Source organism: Battus philenor, unplaced genomic scaffold (genome assembly GCF_028537555.1).
Source record: "Battus philenor isolate CCGP_79_NKW_IND1 unplaced genomic scaffold, ilBatPhil1.0.hap1 SCAF_20, whole genome shotgun sequence".
Taxonomy (NCBI): domain Eukaryota; kingdom Metazoa; phylum Arthropoda; class Insecta; order Lepidoptera; family Papilionidae; genus Battus; species Battus philenor.
Genome location: NW_027181683.1, coordinates 8,450,660 through 8,468,483, shown reverse-complemented (window position 1 = coordinate 8,468,483; position 17,824 = coordinate 8,450,660). Strand labels below are relative to the sequence as shown.

General features: G+C 32.3%; 1 protein-coding gene across 1 annotated transcript; it reads right to left on the bottom strand.

Annotated features, from left to right (window-relative positions):
- Window positions 1-2,416: 2,416 nt before the first annotated feature.
- LOC137922730 (UBX domain-containing protein 4) lies at window positions 2,417-12,383 on the bottom strand. The gene is made up of 11 exons (XM_068765776.1): window positions 12,180-12,383; window positions 10,915-11,052; window positions 10,427-10,552; window positions 9,717-9,872; window positions 8,465-8,631; window positions 7,788-7,901; window positions 6,791-6,886; window positions 5,987-6,137; window positions 5,177-5,304; window positions 4,366-4,534; window positions 2,417-3,597 (listed from the first exon to the last, which is right to left on the bottom strand). Exons 1-11 carry the CDS (start codon window positions 12,259-12,261, stop codon window positions 3,341-3,343), a joined length of 1,584 nt encoding a protein of 527 aa, XP_068621877.1. The 5' UTR covers window positions 12,262-12,383; the 3' UTR covers window positions 2,417-3,340.
- Window positions 12,384-17,824: the final 5,441 nt, after the last annotated feature.

Here is a 17,824-nt window from a genome sequence, read left to right as displayed (position 1 = left end):
TTGTAATGCTCTATGTTAAACATACTAACATTCTAACGCCTTCACGAATTTAAATGTTTGATGGCTCATTAGTATCTGAATATACAGGTTTTCTTTTTTCACATTTCTTGCGTTCATTATTCTTTCTTGTTTCCGTAACAACCTTCCTCGTGTCCTAATGACTGTTAACAACTGAAGTGAAAATTTCAACACAAAAGGCTAAACTTTACTCAAAACGAGAATTACTTACTCTCTGGTCCAGATTGTAAAAGTTGCAATTTAGAACATAGATATGGAAGAAACGGCACATTTGTATCCAAGTCACATTGATAGTGTGTTCTATAATTATAAACCAATTCAAGTGTAGAGAGAAAAAATATGGTTTCATCATTCAGCATTAGGATTTCCATTGCTCGATACAGGCCTTAAAACCTGTTTGTCGACCTGGAACTACCAACACTCGCATAATTCGTAAAACGGGTATCAGTTCTTTATTCTGACTCTGTCACTCACCACATAAATTCATCGATTGTAAGTGCCGCCACCTTCAAAACAATCACACTCGGTACAGTCAAATGCCGCTCCATCCGGAGACCGAGACACGTACGTACGTTTCCGGGCGCAGTGATAATAAGACAAGCCACGTACACTGCAGATCGCCATCTTCGCTACTTGGTAACCAACCAGTCACATCAAACACGAGGCCGAATCGTACATCACAAGATCCCCTGTGATATACAATCCACCAAATCCCGATCATACTAGATGGTAGCGTTGCTGAAATTTCTTCCAACACTTCTATCAGAGCAAACACTTTGTAGTGTTAATAATGTATTAATCAGGCGATACCAAGCGACCAATTCTAGGTTTGACCCTGATCGGCGCCCTTGTGTCAGAATCCTGAGCAAGTATTACCGACGAGTGACATGTTGAACCGAGGTCTGCTCGTGGAGACCCTTGCACCTAGTCCCTCCATGGAGCGTCCACCGAAGTGATCTAAGAGCTCGGTGGCTTCGTTATAGCTACGCTAGTTTAAAACAGGTTCTAGGTGCTTTCTGCGCACTGCTACTTTTGGTAGCACTGACAGCCCGGTCCAAAAAAATATAAAAAGCTTGTCTGTTCAACTTATTGGTGGTAGACGTCTTATGTTGCACTTGACGGTCTTTGGCCTCCATTTTAAAATTTGAGTTAACCATTAGTATAAAATGGAATTACAATATCAGATTTTACAAATATATTAAGGCTAATTGGCTTAAAGTTACTAATACTTTAACTTGTGTATTAATATTACGTAAGATACTTGTTTCCAAATTAAAAAAAAAATGATAGTGCTTTCTTTGTTACATTCCAATGCCGAGGCTGAACGCATATTTTCTTGTATCCCCGACAAGTGAATGAAAACGTAATCTAGTATTACTCATATTATGTAAGAAATACGTGTTTGCCCATATTTTTACATTTATTTACACTACAGTAAACTATTATGGTAACGAAAGGCAAAAGCGTTCTTAAAGGTTGGCTTAGCTTATATATGGAAAATATTCGAGTTTGTTCTGTGACACCGCGAATAAAAACTCATTTATGGGACTCTTAAAATAGAGTTGAGGGCTTATAGTTTTATAGCTTATATTTTTAGCTATTATTTTCCTACGGTAATCCTCTATCAGTCAATAGACTGAATGCGAATGATTTGTCTGACATATGTCAAGATAATGGTGATTTGCAATTTAGCCAATATCTTTTCAAACATATCTTTATCTGTTTCTACAGCTTCTGGGTGTTATGACTACTGGTTCGAATGTTAGCCACTGAGCCTCAATTAAGTTCCTGTCATTATTTACAATACCGATTCATGTGATAATTTAAGGGTATATAACCAAGCTTATTATTTATCGACATAATTTTATTATTTTAATTACTCATACATTACTTTTTTAATTTAAAGTATTTCAAGTGTATTTCTGTTTACTCAAAAACTTACAGTAGAGTCACTACTATTTTAGTAATAGCTTTAAGAAAAGAGTAACATTAACATTTAAACGTGATTGATTAAAAGTAAATTGCTTCAGTATCATTGTTATATATTACTAATGTATTTATATTTAGCAAAGTGATAAAATTTCATGATTTGGATGTGATATATGAGTATGTATCATGTATCACATCATATATATATATGATATATATGATGTGATACATGGATGACATATGAGAACTGCGAAATTGTTTGAAAACGTCTCTATAGTCCCACAGTAAATGGAAGCTCTACTTGAAGATAAAGTTTAATCAATGATGAAAGCCTCTTACTTGTGCCCCAATATCTAAGCCCATCAAATAAGCTGGTCAACATTGGTAGGACAGCTAGGTCGCCCTTCTCCCTCCCCTCCTATAGGTAATTAATAACTTTCTACAAATAAAACGCAATTTGTACAGATAACATGTTTTATTTTACATTTATTCACGAATAAGTTACAACGTGAAAAATTGCAAATAGTTTATAACTATCCTAGAAACGTGAATAACCCGGCGTGAAGGTTCAAAGATAATTTATTATGAACTTAATCGTCTAAGCCAAAGAGTAACAATGATATATGCGAAGACAAGACCCGAATATCTTCTCTACTTAATGGCTTCGTCAAAACCATTTACTATTTTTATTTGATTATCGCAATAGTTTTAAAAAAGAATATAGTATAGGGTAGAGCGTATAGCAAGTTTATTTTTGTAAATTATACGATGTTTTGATATTATAAGTAAAAGCGTCAAATATTTTCAGATTTTATAAGCAAACAAGCATCATCTAAGTATTTTAGTGACGGCTGAAACGTAATAAATAGATTTAAATAATTACAATAATTTATCATGCGGTATCTATGATAACAATAAGTGTATACTATTCATAAAAAGTGACAAGACAGTGTTAAAGGAAATTAATAATCAAATATTAATTACACTTGTATTAAAAATATAAATTTTATGTCGTCTAAGTTTCGTGTGATGAAAAGCGTTATAGTCAGCTCGCGTTAAGAATGAAATTAATCAGTGTCCGCTGACCTAGTCACACCCAGTTACTAATTATAATTATGTTGATGGCATATTAAAATATATATAGTTTTTATTTTAGTTTATTATATTACTAACGCGGAAGAACTACAAGTCATTAAAAGATACATAGAACCACTGCAGGGTGTAGCCAAACTGGCAGACATTGGTGATTTACTGCATTCTTAACGCGAAAGAACAACATGTCATTATGCATATAACATCTGCGTCCAATTAAATGCTAAAATATATGGGTACATGTGGGGTCCCAAAACACCTTAATACTTTAATATATAGAAATTATCAGAATGTTCGAGATCTACATCTGCTGGGTGGAGTTCCCGTTCCAGGTGTTGTTATCGTCGTCAGCGCTCGTGTCACCGGCAAGGCGATGTATGTTGCCGCGGCGGCGTAGCCCGGGTTGGGGGCCGGGTAGGGGACCGGCAGGGCCTGAAGGGGACGCAGGAGTCGCTGGAGGAGTGTGCCCTGAAGGCGGGAACAGACGCGAGCGTATCCACGCATACAATTGCTGTGATGGTTCCAGGATCAATGTCGTGAATAATTGCGTCAAAAAAGCTGAAAGATAATTTGTAATTTGAATTGGTCCTTGCAAAGATAATTCGATGAAGGTATGTCAAGTAAGTAAGATGAAAAACCTCTTATATAAATATACTAAAGACAATGAATAATTAAAATCAATTATTGTGATCATTCCTTTCAGATCAGCTTGTGTAACAGTGAAAAGCATTCGACTGTCGGATTAATCGCAAGTCACGGTCTAGCTATGCCGAAGGCATTTATTTTTAATTTTATTATTGTAAAAATAAACACATTTTTTAAAAAAAAAGTAACACGTATTTTATTTGTACAGGGTGATTGGTTATACGTGTAACGCTTTTAAGGGGGTGAATGTATAGCTCATTTGTCAGCAAAAACCTTTTAAGCTTTACACCTGTGTTCAACTCTCCCGTATAAAGTCATTCTGAAATTTTTACATTTATGTTTGAATTCAACAAGCCAAAAACTCTAGGCAGTACAAAGCCCATTGGGACAGATAATTAATTTAAATATGCAGTAATCCGAATTTTGAATCGCTATCTCTTACTATATTATCTTTAAGACATTTATTATTTTGAAACAATCTATTTTTGTATAAGGTGTAACATACATTAACTGGTCGCAAATAAACAATATATTCCCTTTTTTCAAGCTTTTATACCTATATCTATTACCTGTATATTGATAAATCATTTCATTAATTAAATTGTTAGAAAGAGTAAAATCATTATTAGGTGTCAAAATATTACTGCTGACATTATATATTCGTTTATAGTAAAAACTTACTAAAGATGGTTGAGAAAGTAGAGGGAGATGCAACCACAGTAGGTGTACGTCGAGGCAACACGAGCACGGCAGCCGACGGGGCCAGGCGCATTTGCCGAAGAGTGGAGTCGTTCTCCGTCAACTCCTGGCGCGGAAACGCGGTCCACAGAGAGAACTCAGACTGTTGCAGCTGAAAATTCAAATAACAACATTAATAGAACTGCTCGTCTGAAGTAGCTGTGGTCGGGCCGAAAGGTTCTCGAATGGCGACCATGAGCGGAATGAACCCCTACCCCACCCCCACTTGTAAAAAGGAAAGGAAAGTCGGTGCAAGATCAGTCATCGAGGCGACATTTGGGAGAGGCCTATGCGTTGAAGTGGGCGCCTGGCGGCCGAGTTGATGATGTTTTTATCTAACTAATATTCACGTTCCCTTACTGAAAATTTCAGAAATACTAAATTTTCCTGTAAAATCTGTGCTATGTGACTTCTTAAATGTCTTAAGGTAACGAATTACGACCAATGTGTGTTGCGATATGTGATGATAATGATGATGAAAAGTAGTCTCTTTTCGGGCTACATAGACAAGCCTAGAGTTGTTCAACGTGAGGACTATAGACGGAATTTTTCTACGAAATGTTATTAGGCTCTATGTTGGTTACTAGTATTGTTGGTCGTGTTTTTAGAATATGGTAGAAATGAAGGAAGGGGTCCACTGGAACCTTGAAAGTGGTGTGTGTAAAAAAAATCTCTCTCCTCTAGTAACCTCTAAGAAAGAATTTCAGTTCTCTAAAAGTTTGCATACTTCTGAATACATCTTCCCTGCACTCACCTGCAGATTGCTGACAACGTAACGTCGCAATTCCATTAAAGTGGTGTCGGCGTCGAATAGCGCAGTATGTGCGCTGCCGTCCGCCATCTTGAATTGCACCCGGGCACGTGGTTCGCCGTCTCCGGCCGCTGTTAATTAAACATACAATCCAAATTTAAAACTTATTTTGTATTAACAGGTTAAACTCTTTGTGAAAAATCTAGTATTTCCATATAGGTCTTGTGGTCGGAAACGTTTCCTACATATTGCAACTATCAAACAAGACGCACATAATCTGTCTCCGAGGCCCTGTTGCCAAACTAGACTGCGCAGTTTTCAAATCTTAAAACTTTTAGCTTTTAAGATTTTTGCTACATCGCTAAAATTAGACGGTAAAACTAATTTTTATTTTACATTCTAATAATCACATTTTAAATACTTTATTATATTATTACCCTAAAAAATGTTTTGGCACCCCGCTTATACCGTATAATCTACCTTCGCATTTTACTAGACGCAGCTGTGCTACGAATAAAGATTTGTAGTTCTTCCGCGTTAAGATTGCAGTGACATTATCAACAACATGTCAACTGATAGACACCCACTGCAAAGCAAAGACATCTCCTAGAGATCACCGCGATCTCGTGGTGCCCGAATACTCTCGCCTTAACTACGGCGTCGGTCTACCTAGAGAGGAACCCACACACGCCGCGTTTACCAGCTCGTGGACCGAATCTTTCGGCTCCTACGGCCGTCGGTTATACGAACGATGTGCCCATTTGAAATAAATAAATAATATTGAATTAGAAAAAATCAGACATATAATCTCACTCGAGGGTGGGAGCTGTGACGTGTGAGGAGGCTGCTGCGGAGGTGGAACGGGCTGGTCACGTGCGCGCCTCTCTGCGCGGTCCTGAGCTATTTGCTCCAAAATACGCTGCCTCGCCAAATTGTTCTCCATCTTCTCTCGCTTACGCTCTTCCTGATATTAAATAAGATCGCATTAATACTTTAGTCATGTTTGATAACGTATATTTGACGTACATATATTATAAATTTGACGTAAAAATATAAATATAGTTCATAGGCGTTAACAATGCAGTGAATTATTACGGTTCCTAATAGGAAAGTCAGTAATTAGTTGGTATTAGTTACAACAGAGCGTGTAATATGCGAACTTAAGAGACAAAATTATTGCATTTATTCACTGCGTTAAATCATAAATTCTAAGATATAGTTAGTTCACGTTAACAATGCAGTGACTAAATATTGTCACCTATTGTTTCTTAATTAAAAAGTTCTATCACATGTTGAATAGATGCACTAGACTCAATGGTCCAATGATTTGATTTGTTACGACGGCGTCAGTACTATGTGAACTTCAAAGACTAAATTATTGGATTGATTAAGTCATAAATACTATGATCGTTTGCGTTAAGAATACGGTGACCCTTTGATATGTCCAACGATTTGATTGTTTACAGGACGTGACTAAGGCAGACAATGATGTGCATGTTCTTAACGCGAACGAACTTATAGTTATCATTCTAGATAGGTAATATATTCTACATACATATATAATGTATTTCATGGTAATTAAAAATATAAATGTAATATGTTTTAATGTATTAATACCTGAATTTGTTTCAGTTCTTGATCCGCTTGCCATCTTTTCAGTTCAGCGACGCTTTGACCAAGAGCACGGCGTTCCAATTCCTTTTGCTTCTCCAGCTGTATGTGAATAGTCATTCTTTCAAATGTCATATATGTGAATATATAACCTTAATATCTATATAGTACAATTTTAACAAGGCATGAAAATAGATAAATATATAATTAATTTATTCAACATTAAAAGCTTTAACAGGACTCTTAATCATTAACTTTTTTGTTTTTTTTTTCTTGTCTGCTTTCCAAGGTGTTATATTTGTCGAGAAAAAGTTCTTAAAAAAGTACTATGTACCAGAAAGGAAATGTAAAATATTTTGTTTAGATTTTGTTTATTAATATTCTTAAAAAAAGCTTTTCAAACAATTTTTAACTTCAGTCTATTTACTACAAGTAAAAGCACGATTTGAACCATACCAACCTAACGAGCGATGTAATTTTATAGTATATCATCAGTATGGTGATCTGTTCTCTGTTATTAAAAGTTAAATTATCATGTTTTGTTCTGCCACTCCTTATTTGTACTATTTCGACGTTAAATCAACGTTACGCCAAATAAATAGCTAAACCCGGAAAAATTATTTAATAAATATAATAAAATATGTTTTTTTTATTTCAGTCCTTTTCATCTAGTCGCCGACATGTTGCCATAAGTAACCCTTCTGTTAACGATCGATATAAATTAATATTAAAATGAAACTTAAAAAAAAAAAATTAAAAATTGTATGTATGCTTTTGTTGTCAAATAAGCTATACAGTGACAACTTTAAGGCTTTTACACTTATTTCCATACAAACTGATCACTCTGCTAATAACTTCTGGCAGAACAGTCTGCAGGGATTGATAGCAATAATCAATTAATTTTTTTTTGAAAAGAAGAAGGATCTGCTTTTTTAAAACGCTTTTTTTCACTATTACCTTTAAAGCTTTTACACCTATGATTGGTTATAGCTTTTTAGAGTACCTGTTTCTCTTTTTCTGTCTTTTCCTTTCTGATGGCTTCAATAAGTTCTTTTGCTCGTTCTACCTTTTCATCTGAACTGACTGTACTGGCTACAGTAGGTGCGGGAGTTTCTGTCTGTAATTAAAAATTAAACATAATTTTTAGAATGATTAGCTGAAAAATTTTGACAAAAATGATTTAAGTGAGTTATAATATTTTCAGGTGACTCATTGCAACTTTTAGGTCTGAATATTTAAAGTTTGTGACATCTTAAGATTTAAATCGATTTTACATTCCATTCGTAATATTATGTTAATGTTGATTGATTAATTTGATATCTGCAATATTTTCATTATTTTTATGTTTAAATAATTGATAATTGCTATGGTTGTTATGTTAGTATTTTTAAGTTTTGATTTAATTTATGCATCTTTAATATGAGTATTGATTTAAGTTATGTATCTCCAATAACTTATGTTCAGATTTCACTGATCATCATAATATTGAAATTTTAGACATTAAATATTTTTATATAATCAGATTCATGTTATTCATTTTGTCCAATTTTTGGCATAGCTGTGTATTAAAACCTTTTACAATGATTGTGTTCATAAATTTTGGCTTTATTTTGTGTTTGATTACAATATTTTTGTAACTGTCGCATGAAGAATTATATAAGTATGTAAAATAAAAATAACCTCGGCTGGGGGTGAAGGTTTTGTGCTTGGTCCAGGCTCCTCTGGTTTCTCTTTAGGCCTCCTTACACATACATCACCGTCACAGACAACCTCGTATTCTTGTCCTGAACGAGTAACCTCATGGAACTCTGTCTTTGCTATTTTGGCAGCTGGACCATTTGATGTCTCTGTTTATAAATAAATATAAATTAAAAGCAGTACAATGAATTTTGGAAGAGGGCCAGGCGACATGGCACGAAAAATAGAGGGCCACTGGTAACCTAAGGTTCCGGAGAGTAAACCACGGAACACTAAATGCAGTATAGGATGTCAAAGACTGCAACCAACTAGCATTATAAATCTATGGGGATGGTTGAAATGGTGATGATGATAATGAATTTTTAAGGTTAAAAAAATTAAAAGAGGATTATCAACTATTTATTGTCTGTGCAATAAGAATAACTTTGAGATAATCAATTACATTAGTTGCTTGTAGCATATTTTTCTTAGAAACTAAAGATCGCTGTATAATGATTAAAAGACTTGGTATGAAATAATAAATCAATTTGGAAGTAAAATGTCTACTAATAATACAAATCTTAGACACATTCGAAAACGACCAGATACAAAAATATCTCTATCGGACTAATGAAAACATATTAATCATAATATTTGTCAAAAAAAACCTTGAATCCTCTAGTCAACATAAAAGTAGTTTTATCAAGAAGATAAATTGTTTATTCAGATATCTACTTATTATTATCTTTTCCTCATAAACAATATGAATGGAAAATACAATTTATTTACAAATTTTACCAAAGTACATAATTTGTGAGGAACTGAAAAACCAAACCAGGTTGAAATCTATATCTTATTATCTTACTATTCCAAGCTCCCTACCTTGGTTAAAATTTTTTCAAAAAACTTATGTTTGTGCAAAAATAAGAAATATATCAAAGTATTTTATGATATATGTAATAAGGTTATGTTGGGACGTATATACATAAAAATTTGTATATACATCTCATGTAAATGTATATGTGTGCATGCCTCAATTCATATCATTTAAATTGGGAACTGAGATATACATAAACTACTTTTAAAATATGTCGTGTAATGTATTTATTTTCAACAATGGATTGAATTATATTACATTTCTCATAAAAGGTAAAAAGGAGTTGATTATCTCACACAGTAATGTTAATATGCGTGAGTATAATATATAATCTATATAAAACATAAAAATTGTTTATATATTATGTAAATAGCCTACCAGGCTCAACTTCCTTTAGAGGCTCCTTTGGTGGAGCTTTAGTATGTTCAACATTACTTGCATTAGCAGCTGCTTCCGATTGTAGAAGATAAACAGTTTGCTCTTTTAGATTCTGCTTTGATGTTGATGGCTGAACAGATTGTTGCTTCTCTCTATCTGTTAAAAAAATTTAACCAATTTTTAAATTTAATTAAATTTCAACATAAATTTAATCAATTCAATACATACATTCTCTATATGTTTGAATTTGCTTTGGTATATATGTATATATAATAAAACATTACCAATTTTTTTTTTTACCCTTACCCCAATTATTCTTATTAAATATATATATAATCAAAAATATCACCAATTGAGTTGCAAGTGCAAAACTTTACCAATTTGGCTCATTGTCTTTTTTCATATTTTTAATAGGGCTCTGACAGAGATAAAATGGAATAATTTTGTTGGAAATAATGAAAACTATGATTTCCTTTCATAACAGCCACCTTATATAAACACGAGATGTTTGAGGCCTAGATTTCAAACATATGATGATAATCAAATTATCATTTTTTCTTCTATTTATTGTCTATGGTGTACACAAAAGTGTAAATAAATCAATCAAAATACAGGACACAGGATTCCGACTTTTGCAGGATATAAAATTGAAACCTTATTTTTGTTAGCAATAATGGTTTATTATTAAGACAAATTGTATGACTACTTACAGTGTTCTTCTAGAATTCTATCTATCCTTGTGGCTAGATTTTGGGCATCAACCCCAGCACAGACCACTTCTAGTGGAGTTCCATTCCTATTAATAAAGAAAAGGGATGGCACAGGAACAAATTGATCTATTACCATTGAGTTAAGTTCAAATCATGTTTCTTCATGGTTTTTCTAAAATTATCTCAATATCTTTGAATACTTCTACTTTCATAATAACTTTAAGCAATGTATAGTTAACGAACTGTTAATTAAAAATTAAGAAACAACAATAAAGACTATTTATATAGGGAGAAATATCTTCTTAGTTATAGCCCGCCCATGCAATTTAGGTTAATGTGTCTATGTTTTTTACTGGCTATAAAGTGATAATAAATAATTAAATTTCGATTTTTTTTTAAGTTCAACAGAAAAAAGTGCAGGTATTGGATTTAATAATATTATTTAAACAGAACAAATAATCACAATAGAGTAGATTATAAAAGGATACAAATTTGTGCAAAATGTGTATAATTTATAGAGCCACTCTTCAGTTTGACAGCAAGGAAATTTTCTGCATCTGCCAGCCTCTTCACTACATTACTGTCATCTATTATTGAAGACATTTCTACGGATTGTTCATTTTCACCTAAAAAAATATTTACACTTTACTAAATTATATACATACATACTTTAATAAATTTTTCTTAAGAAGGTCATGTGCTTAAATTATAATACCTACAATACATTCATTTATTTAATATGCAACAACAATACATTTTTACTCAAATTGATAATATACTTCTTTACTGTATCTCTAGAGATACTGTGAAGGGGAAGACCCAGTACATATATATGCTTTGTCTTTAATTTTATAATAAAATATTGTATAACTATTATCATGTATCTTATTCTTTTCAGCCCATAAAACACTGCTGCAAGGCATAGGCCTCCTCCAAAGATCGCCATGATGACTGGTCTGGCCCACATCCAATGACATCCCACAACCATAACTAAGTTGTTGGTCCACCTAGTGGGGAAGGTCCCCAGAGGTGACCCATATCACCTGTATCATATATGTTTAAGGAAAATTACTTAAACAATAAATGACATCTCCAGATTAAATGTGATAAACATAAGTGGTACATAATGTGTATAATCAAAAGTATAGGAAAATCTTTATATACAATATTTATAAAATAAAGCAAGTAATAATAATTACGGGAAATAAGATCTTGTCTCTTATTTCTTATAACCACGCAAAATCAATGCTTTCATTCTTAGTTACATATTGGTCACATTTCATAATGGCATTAACATAGTGCATACAAACAAATGAACAGCTGATTTTAAACAATTTTACTTTTCTGAGAATTGTAAAGGTGTAAAATATCACAGAAGTAACACAAAGATTTTTATAGAAACTGGATGGTTCTGACGGTTTTTTATTATTTGGCTGATACATACAATTTGTACATTTAATTAGCACACTTTTAACATGTAATATATGTGTTCGAATAAATAATACCCACGTTTGTATCCGTTTCGTATTCTTTATCAACACATTGTCTAAAAAACTGTTATCGTTTGGTAATATTCGTAAGAATTCTGTTAAATCGGCTATTTTACGTCTTTATTTTTTGTTACATTCAATGCCCTTAAGTGTAATAATTAATCAATTACATTGGTATAGACTAAGAGTCGTAGTATACTAACACTATTAGCTTACAGTAAAATTAATGATCTACGAAAATTTTAAAATAGAAAAGTCCATACCTTCGACGAAAACGACAAATATTGCATTTCTTTGTTTTGACAGCGTAACCGCTTCTGCAATGCTTCCCCCGAACCAATGCATAGTTAATGTTATCTTTTTTCAAGTTTACTGGTACAGTTATAAACTATTTTTCGTGTTTTATTATATTTCACACAATTTCACAAATGTTGATAAGGAACAAAAATAATACAATGATGACATGACACAACGAATTTTGACGTAACTGACGTGTTTGCCATAGTTCGATATAATATCTGGTAAAGTCAAAGTTATTCAAAAAATGAATGCTTAGTAACGGATCGTATGTAACAAGTCTTAGGTATATCTAAATACTAAATATATTTAAATGTTACTCTTTTATCTAAAATTCTAATGAAACAAAATAATTTATGTACTAATAATAATTATTAAGTAATAAAACGTTAAAATAAATGTTGTCTATGGTATCGTACATGTGACCTTGTACTATTATTTAATACGTGATATTAAAACTTTAAGATTACACTATCCGATACTAGATGGCGTAAGATGAAGATAGAAATTATTTGTTTTATAGTAAAATAGTAGTATTAAAAAAGTAAATTAAACACCCTAGCCATATATTGCAGATTAATTATATTGCAAAAAATTAGTGAGTATATTATTATTCTCACTGGAGGGTACCACTAAGTATCATATGGAGATCATAAATAATAACAAACGCAAAACTGATGCTTATGTACTAAAAGTAAATTAATTAGGTAACTTGCTTGTGTTGTTATGTATTAAGATATCTAAAAATTATGAGATGAAACGATTAAAATGAATACTAAATAATTAATAGTTCTATATATAAATTTTTAAAGCTGAGCACTTTTGAGAGTCTGGTATTAATATATTAAAATGAGTACAATAACTTGCTTAGAGGCATTTTCTTGTAGAGTATTTGGTTTTTTATGAAATATGCAAAATATACACAATAATTAATATCACAAAAGAATCATAGCATATACATAAATAACTTACGGAGCAATTAACCAATTTGTATTCGAAGATGTGCAGCTGACAACATTACGCTCGGCTAACTCTACTTTATTGCCCAGGCAACATTTTAGTGTCTCTTTGAAAGTGGAAACGAAAACTGCGCCCTAAAACTGAAATGAGGCGCGAAATGCGGTGACGGATTCGCGCCTTGGGAGGAGCTAAAAATGAACGTCGTTTGACTGCTGTCGTGTACGACAAATGGATGCAAATAGTTAGTTCTTTTTATTTGGATGTTGTTATAAGAACAACTATTACTATTACTAATACTATTAGTCATGAAATATAATATTAATAAATAGTATTATTAACCTGCGCCAAATTTAGTTAGTTAATTTTTTTAACTCACACAACAACAGGGGAACAATGTTCAGTAGCTTAAGTTTTAAACGACAATGCAGTATTTTGGTGGTTTCAAGCTGTTTCCTGTTTTCGAAAATAGATTACAAACCAATTAAAAAACCATAATAAAATGTAAAATAAAGGATGAAGACTCAGCAAAATACTTGTTTTTCTAATAATTTGCTATTTTCTGAAAAAATAAATAACCAAAGATGTAAATAGCCAAAGATATTTGTATTTTTAAGTATTACACAAAAAAAACATATTTAAAGTCTAATTTGAATTTATGTATAATTGTTTTAACTTTTTTACACAGCTGTAACGCCGCGGCAAACACAGAAACCCGCCCATATCGATATGTCAAAGTGACAGCTCGCTTCAGCGGAAGCGTTCGCGATTGCCGCTCGTTAGGCATTGATGACTTTGTTAATTGTTATTTAGCACCGAATTAGATTTAAAGGTTTCACTGACGTGTGAATTGATTGCTTCAATGCTTGTTTCCTCTGCGGTATGCTAATACGAATTCTTCATGTGTTAGCTGTCGGATTGTTCGCGGTGTTTTGTTTATTTACACATTAAATGATGACACGTGTTAGAAGTATTTTCATTTTACTTTATAAGATAATGTCATTCGAAAAATATAAATCTAAGTATCCCTAACATAAGTCTTCTAATAATCTGGATTTATCAAGCCGAAACTTCCGGGTGCATACACAATTTAAATTGTAATATTGAAATCTGAACATGTTACAGCTTAACAGCGGAGTTGGGCTTAATGTATATCTATTTAAAATGTACATATGATATTACATGTTCAAAACAATACTAGATTGATTGTCATAAAAAAACTAAGAATTCAGTAACCAAGAAAAATAAATGTCGTACCAAAACTACAGCCATTAATACGTTGCTACGACAGCCGACCTTTTCGGTTCTGTAAATGACCTATTAATTTTATTATCTTCCGTTTACTAATATAACTTGTTTTAACTGGCACCATGAAAATTTTAATTACGTTTAAATGCTTAATAACGTTTTATGTTTTTAATTTAAATTTAGAACAGAAAATCTAAAACAAACACTTGTGTTGGTTCAGTAAAAGACGATTAAAATTGACAACAATTATTTTTAATTATGATTATAAACCCGCGAATTTTTAAGGTTTTCTAGTATCCTTATTTGATAAAAAATCCTTAATACAGCTTTATGGTAATCCTGGTATATTTATATGTAAAGAAAGCATTATTAAAGGTCCAATTATTCTGAATCAATGGTACGTTTCAACAAATTTTGTTGATGCCGAATACAATATCAGTATCATCGATCGAAGAACCAAAATAAATGACTAACGTATCATTAAAGTCGCCGTGTCGGCTCGGTGATGGGGTGACAACCACCCTGAATTATTTACAGAGGGGTCCTACGGAACCCCAAACTCAATGCTTAAGCACGCTACAGAACCACCTATTAACAAATTATACGTATTATCCGTCCTGAATGTACTTAGAAGATATAGGAAATTTACAGAAGTGGGTTTGATTTAACGCCTTGTGATTTTCTAGTAATATTAAAGACTTTTTTGGCATAAATGGTTTGGGTTAAGCCATAGAGAACTATGTCCAAGATTTCTCTAGGATATCGATTCGAAAATAAGGAGTTCAGTAGACGAACAAAAGTAATAGCAGATTACTCGTCATCATTTCAGAGGTAGAACGTCCTCTACTATACATGGATATTCCGCATAGATTTCCAGTAGAATCAGTCTGAAGCGGCCTACATAAAGCATCTTCCGACAACCTTAACAAGGTTCTTTGTCCACCTGCGGGTTATCGTTCAACAATGCACTTGCCGACCCACTCCATTTCAACTTGCTAATTCGCTGAGCTATTTAATATAGAAATCTGAGTAAAAGATTAAAAACATTTATTTCAAATATACTATATACTCCATATTTTCATTATTGTAACTGTCCAATATAGTTTTGCGTTGGCCACGTCTGCAATATCTAAGGGCCACACGGTCTGTACTCACATTGAACTGTAACGTTCAATTACCAACAAATACACTGACAGGAACAAGTAATTACGTTTTTAAACTCTTTCTAATTGGACCTTATAGTCAATGTAGTTTACGCCGTATCAAACATTTGAACAAACACGACATTGTTTTGTTTCTGAATTTATTGACAATTACAATATTTAATCGTCTTTCGTTCGTGGTTAAAATTGGTGGTTTTAAAGAACTGTGTAATCCTTTGCAGTTATTTTAACTAACCAAAAATAGTATTTAGTCTTGCCATAGATTCTGTAACAAAGAAAATACCAATAATTAAAAAAAATATATCTTAAATTTTTTATGTGATTATGTATAGTGAAAAAAATATGATAGCTCCATGTCCTCATCTTTAACGCACGCTTTAAAATGGTCGGGCCTTTTGTCGATGGATTTACGAACGGTTTCCATTGAAAACTTGGTCGATGCTGCCTCCAAAGATTTCTCGACTTTTGAATACTTTTTCAGGCCTCCTTCATATATAATGAAAGTATGCGGACCAAGTTAATCCAGGAAAATACACGTTTCTATATGGTTAATGACAATGTGCCAATTTCTGGTACCGTACAATTTGCTTTTATAATCTCATCAATTTGTATTTCTAATTATTATCAAACATTGCCAAAAATTAATGCCATAGAAACAATGATTGAAATTCTCATTATTAATATAAGAAACTCCGAAACATACTGAGAATCACAAAGTCACGAATTTTTTTGTAAACATTGAATGAAATATTTGTTGTCACTTATTTTATTTAAATTATATTCAGGTCGTTAAAATGTTTGTCAATGTGGTATTTCTGTCAATGTCAATTTCCTTAAACACGATTTTAATACCTATATTCTTACTTTTCTTGTCTTATGTTGTCACTGCGGGCTGGTTTCCGGAACCAAGCATAAATTGTTACTTGAACAATGTTGTAAAAAAATACATGTAAACGCTTCTTTACAATTGTCGTTTATATTAACTCTGTCCTGTGACTTTAGTATAATGAAAAGTTTTTCATCAAAACGCCCTTAGAGTACTACCAAAGTTACCGTTATTTAAGCCAGGTGCCGTAGATGATGAAATTGATTAGTCTAACTTAATATGTCGTAAACGAGTGAAGAAATATTGTTATTATACCCGCATAGTTAGGGAACCAATCGGTCCTATTAGAAATCTCAGGGAGTGGCCTATGTTCGGCTGTGGATGTTCTACGACTGAAAATATGATGACGATGATTAAAGTCACTTGAAATTTAAATTGGTAATGGCGGAAATATTGAGTTGTTAAAACAGTAAACTTATGTAAAAATTAATATGGTGTCCAAATAATGTAATGAAGCATGAACCTTTATAACTTACTAAGGTACTAGATATATTAGAAAGTTAAGATTGTCAGAGACATATTTAGATGTAGAGTTATTAATTAGTAGATATTTAGAAGTTTGGAGTGAGAATAAAGTTTAGAAAGCACTGACTTAAAATAAAAAAAATCGGACGTAAAAGACAAAGACATGCATGCTTCAACAGTAAATATTAAAAAACCTAATGTATTTAAAAGTGATACTCAAACGTTTATACCGAACTTAAACCACTTGTATTTGTTTATTTAAACATACAATTTCATAATCGATTAATGTGTGACTGTTAATTAGATAATGGCAAATTAATTGTTGAATAAATTTTTGGGAATGATCCTTTGTTACTGAGGGTGTATTTTGAAATTTTTATTTGTTTTATTAGAAGCAAAATTTTAAAATTCTGCAACACAATAATTGTTGCGATCCTAACAGTAACATTTTATTTGAGAAAAATGGCGCCAATTTGACAGAAACTAGCATCAAATTGAACTCCCCTATATTGGCATCTTTAATCTAAATTCTACCGCGATACGATAGAGCTCACAAAAAACTTAGACGGGTTATTTTTTGTGGTCACTTTTACAACACACATATACTATGATAGAACAAATAATTCACAAGATTTATAATCACTTAAAAATCCTTCTCATTGTAATGGGATCTTTTTTAAAGTTTTTGTACAGTGAAGTTCTTAAGTTTATTACATGATTATTCAGATATATTAAATGGGAGCGTATTGTAATACCGTACAGAGTTGCCCACAAGAGTTACTAAATTTTATGAAGCCTTAAGTATTGATATCAAATTGTTTTTACTTTTCAGAATATTTAGAGCCTCTTTTTTGTATATAATGTGATGGATAACATTTACACACATAATCTT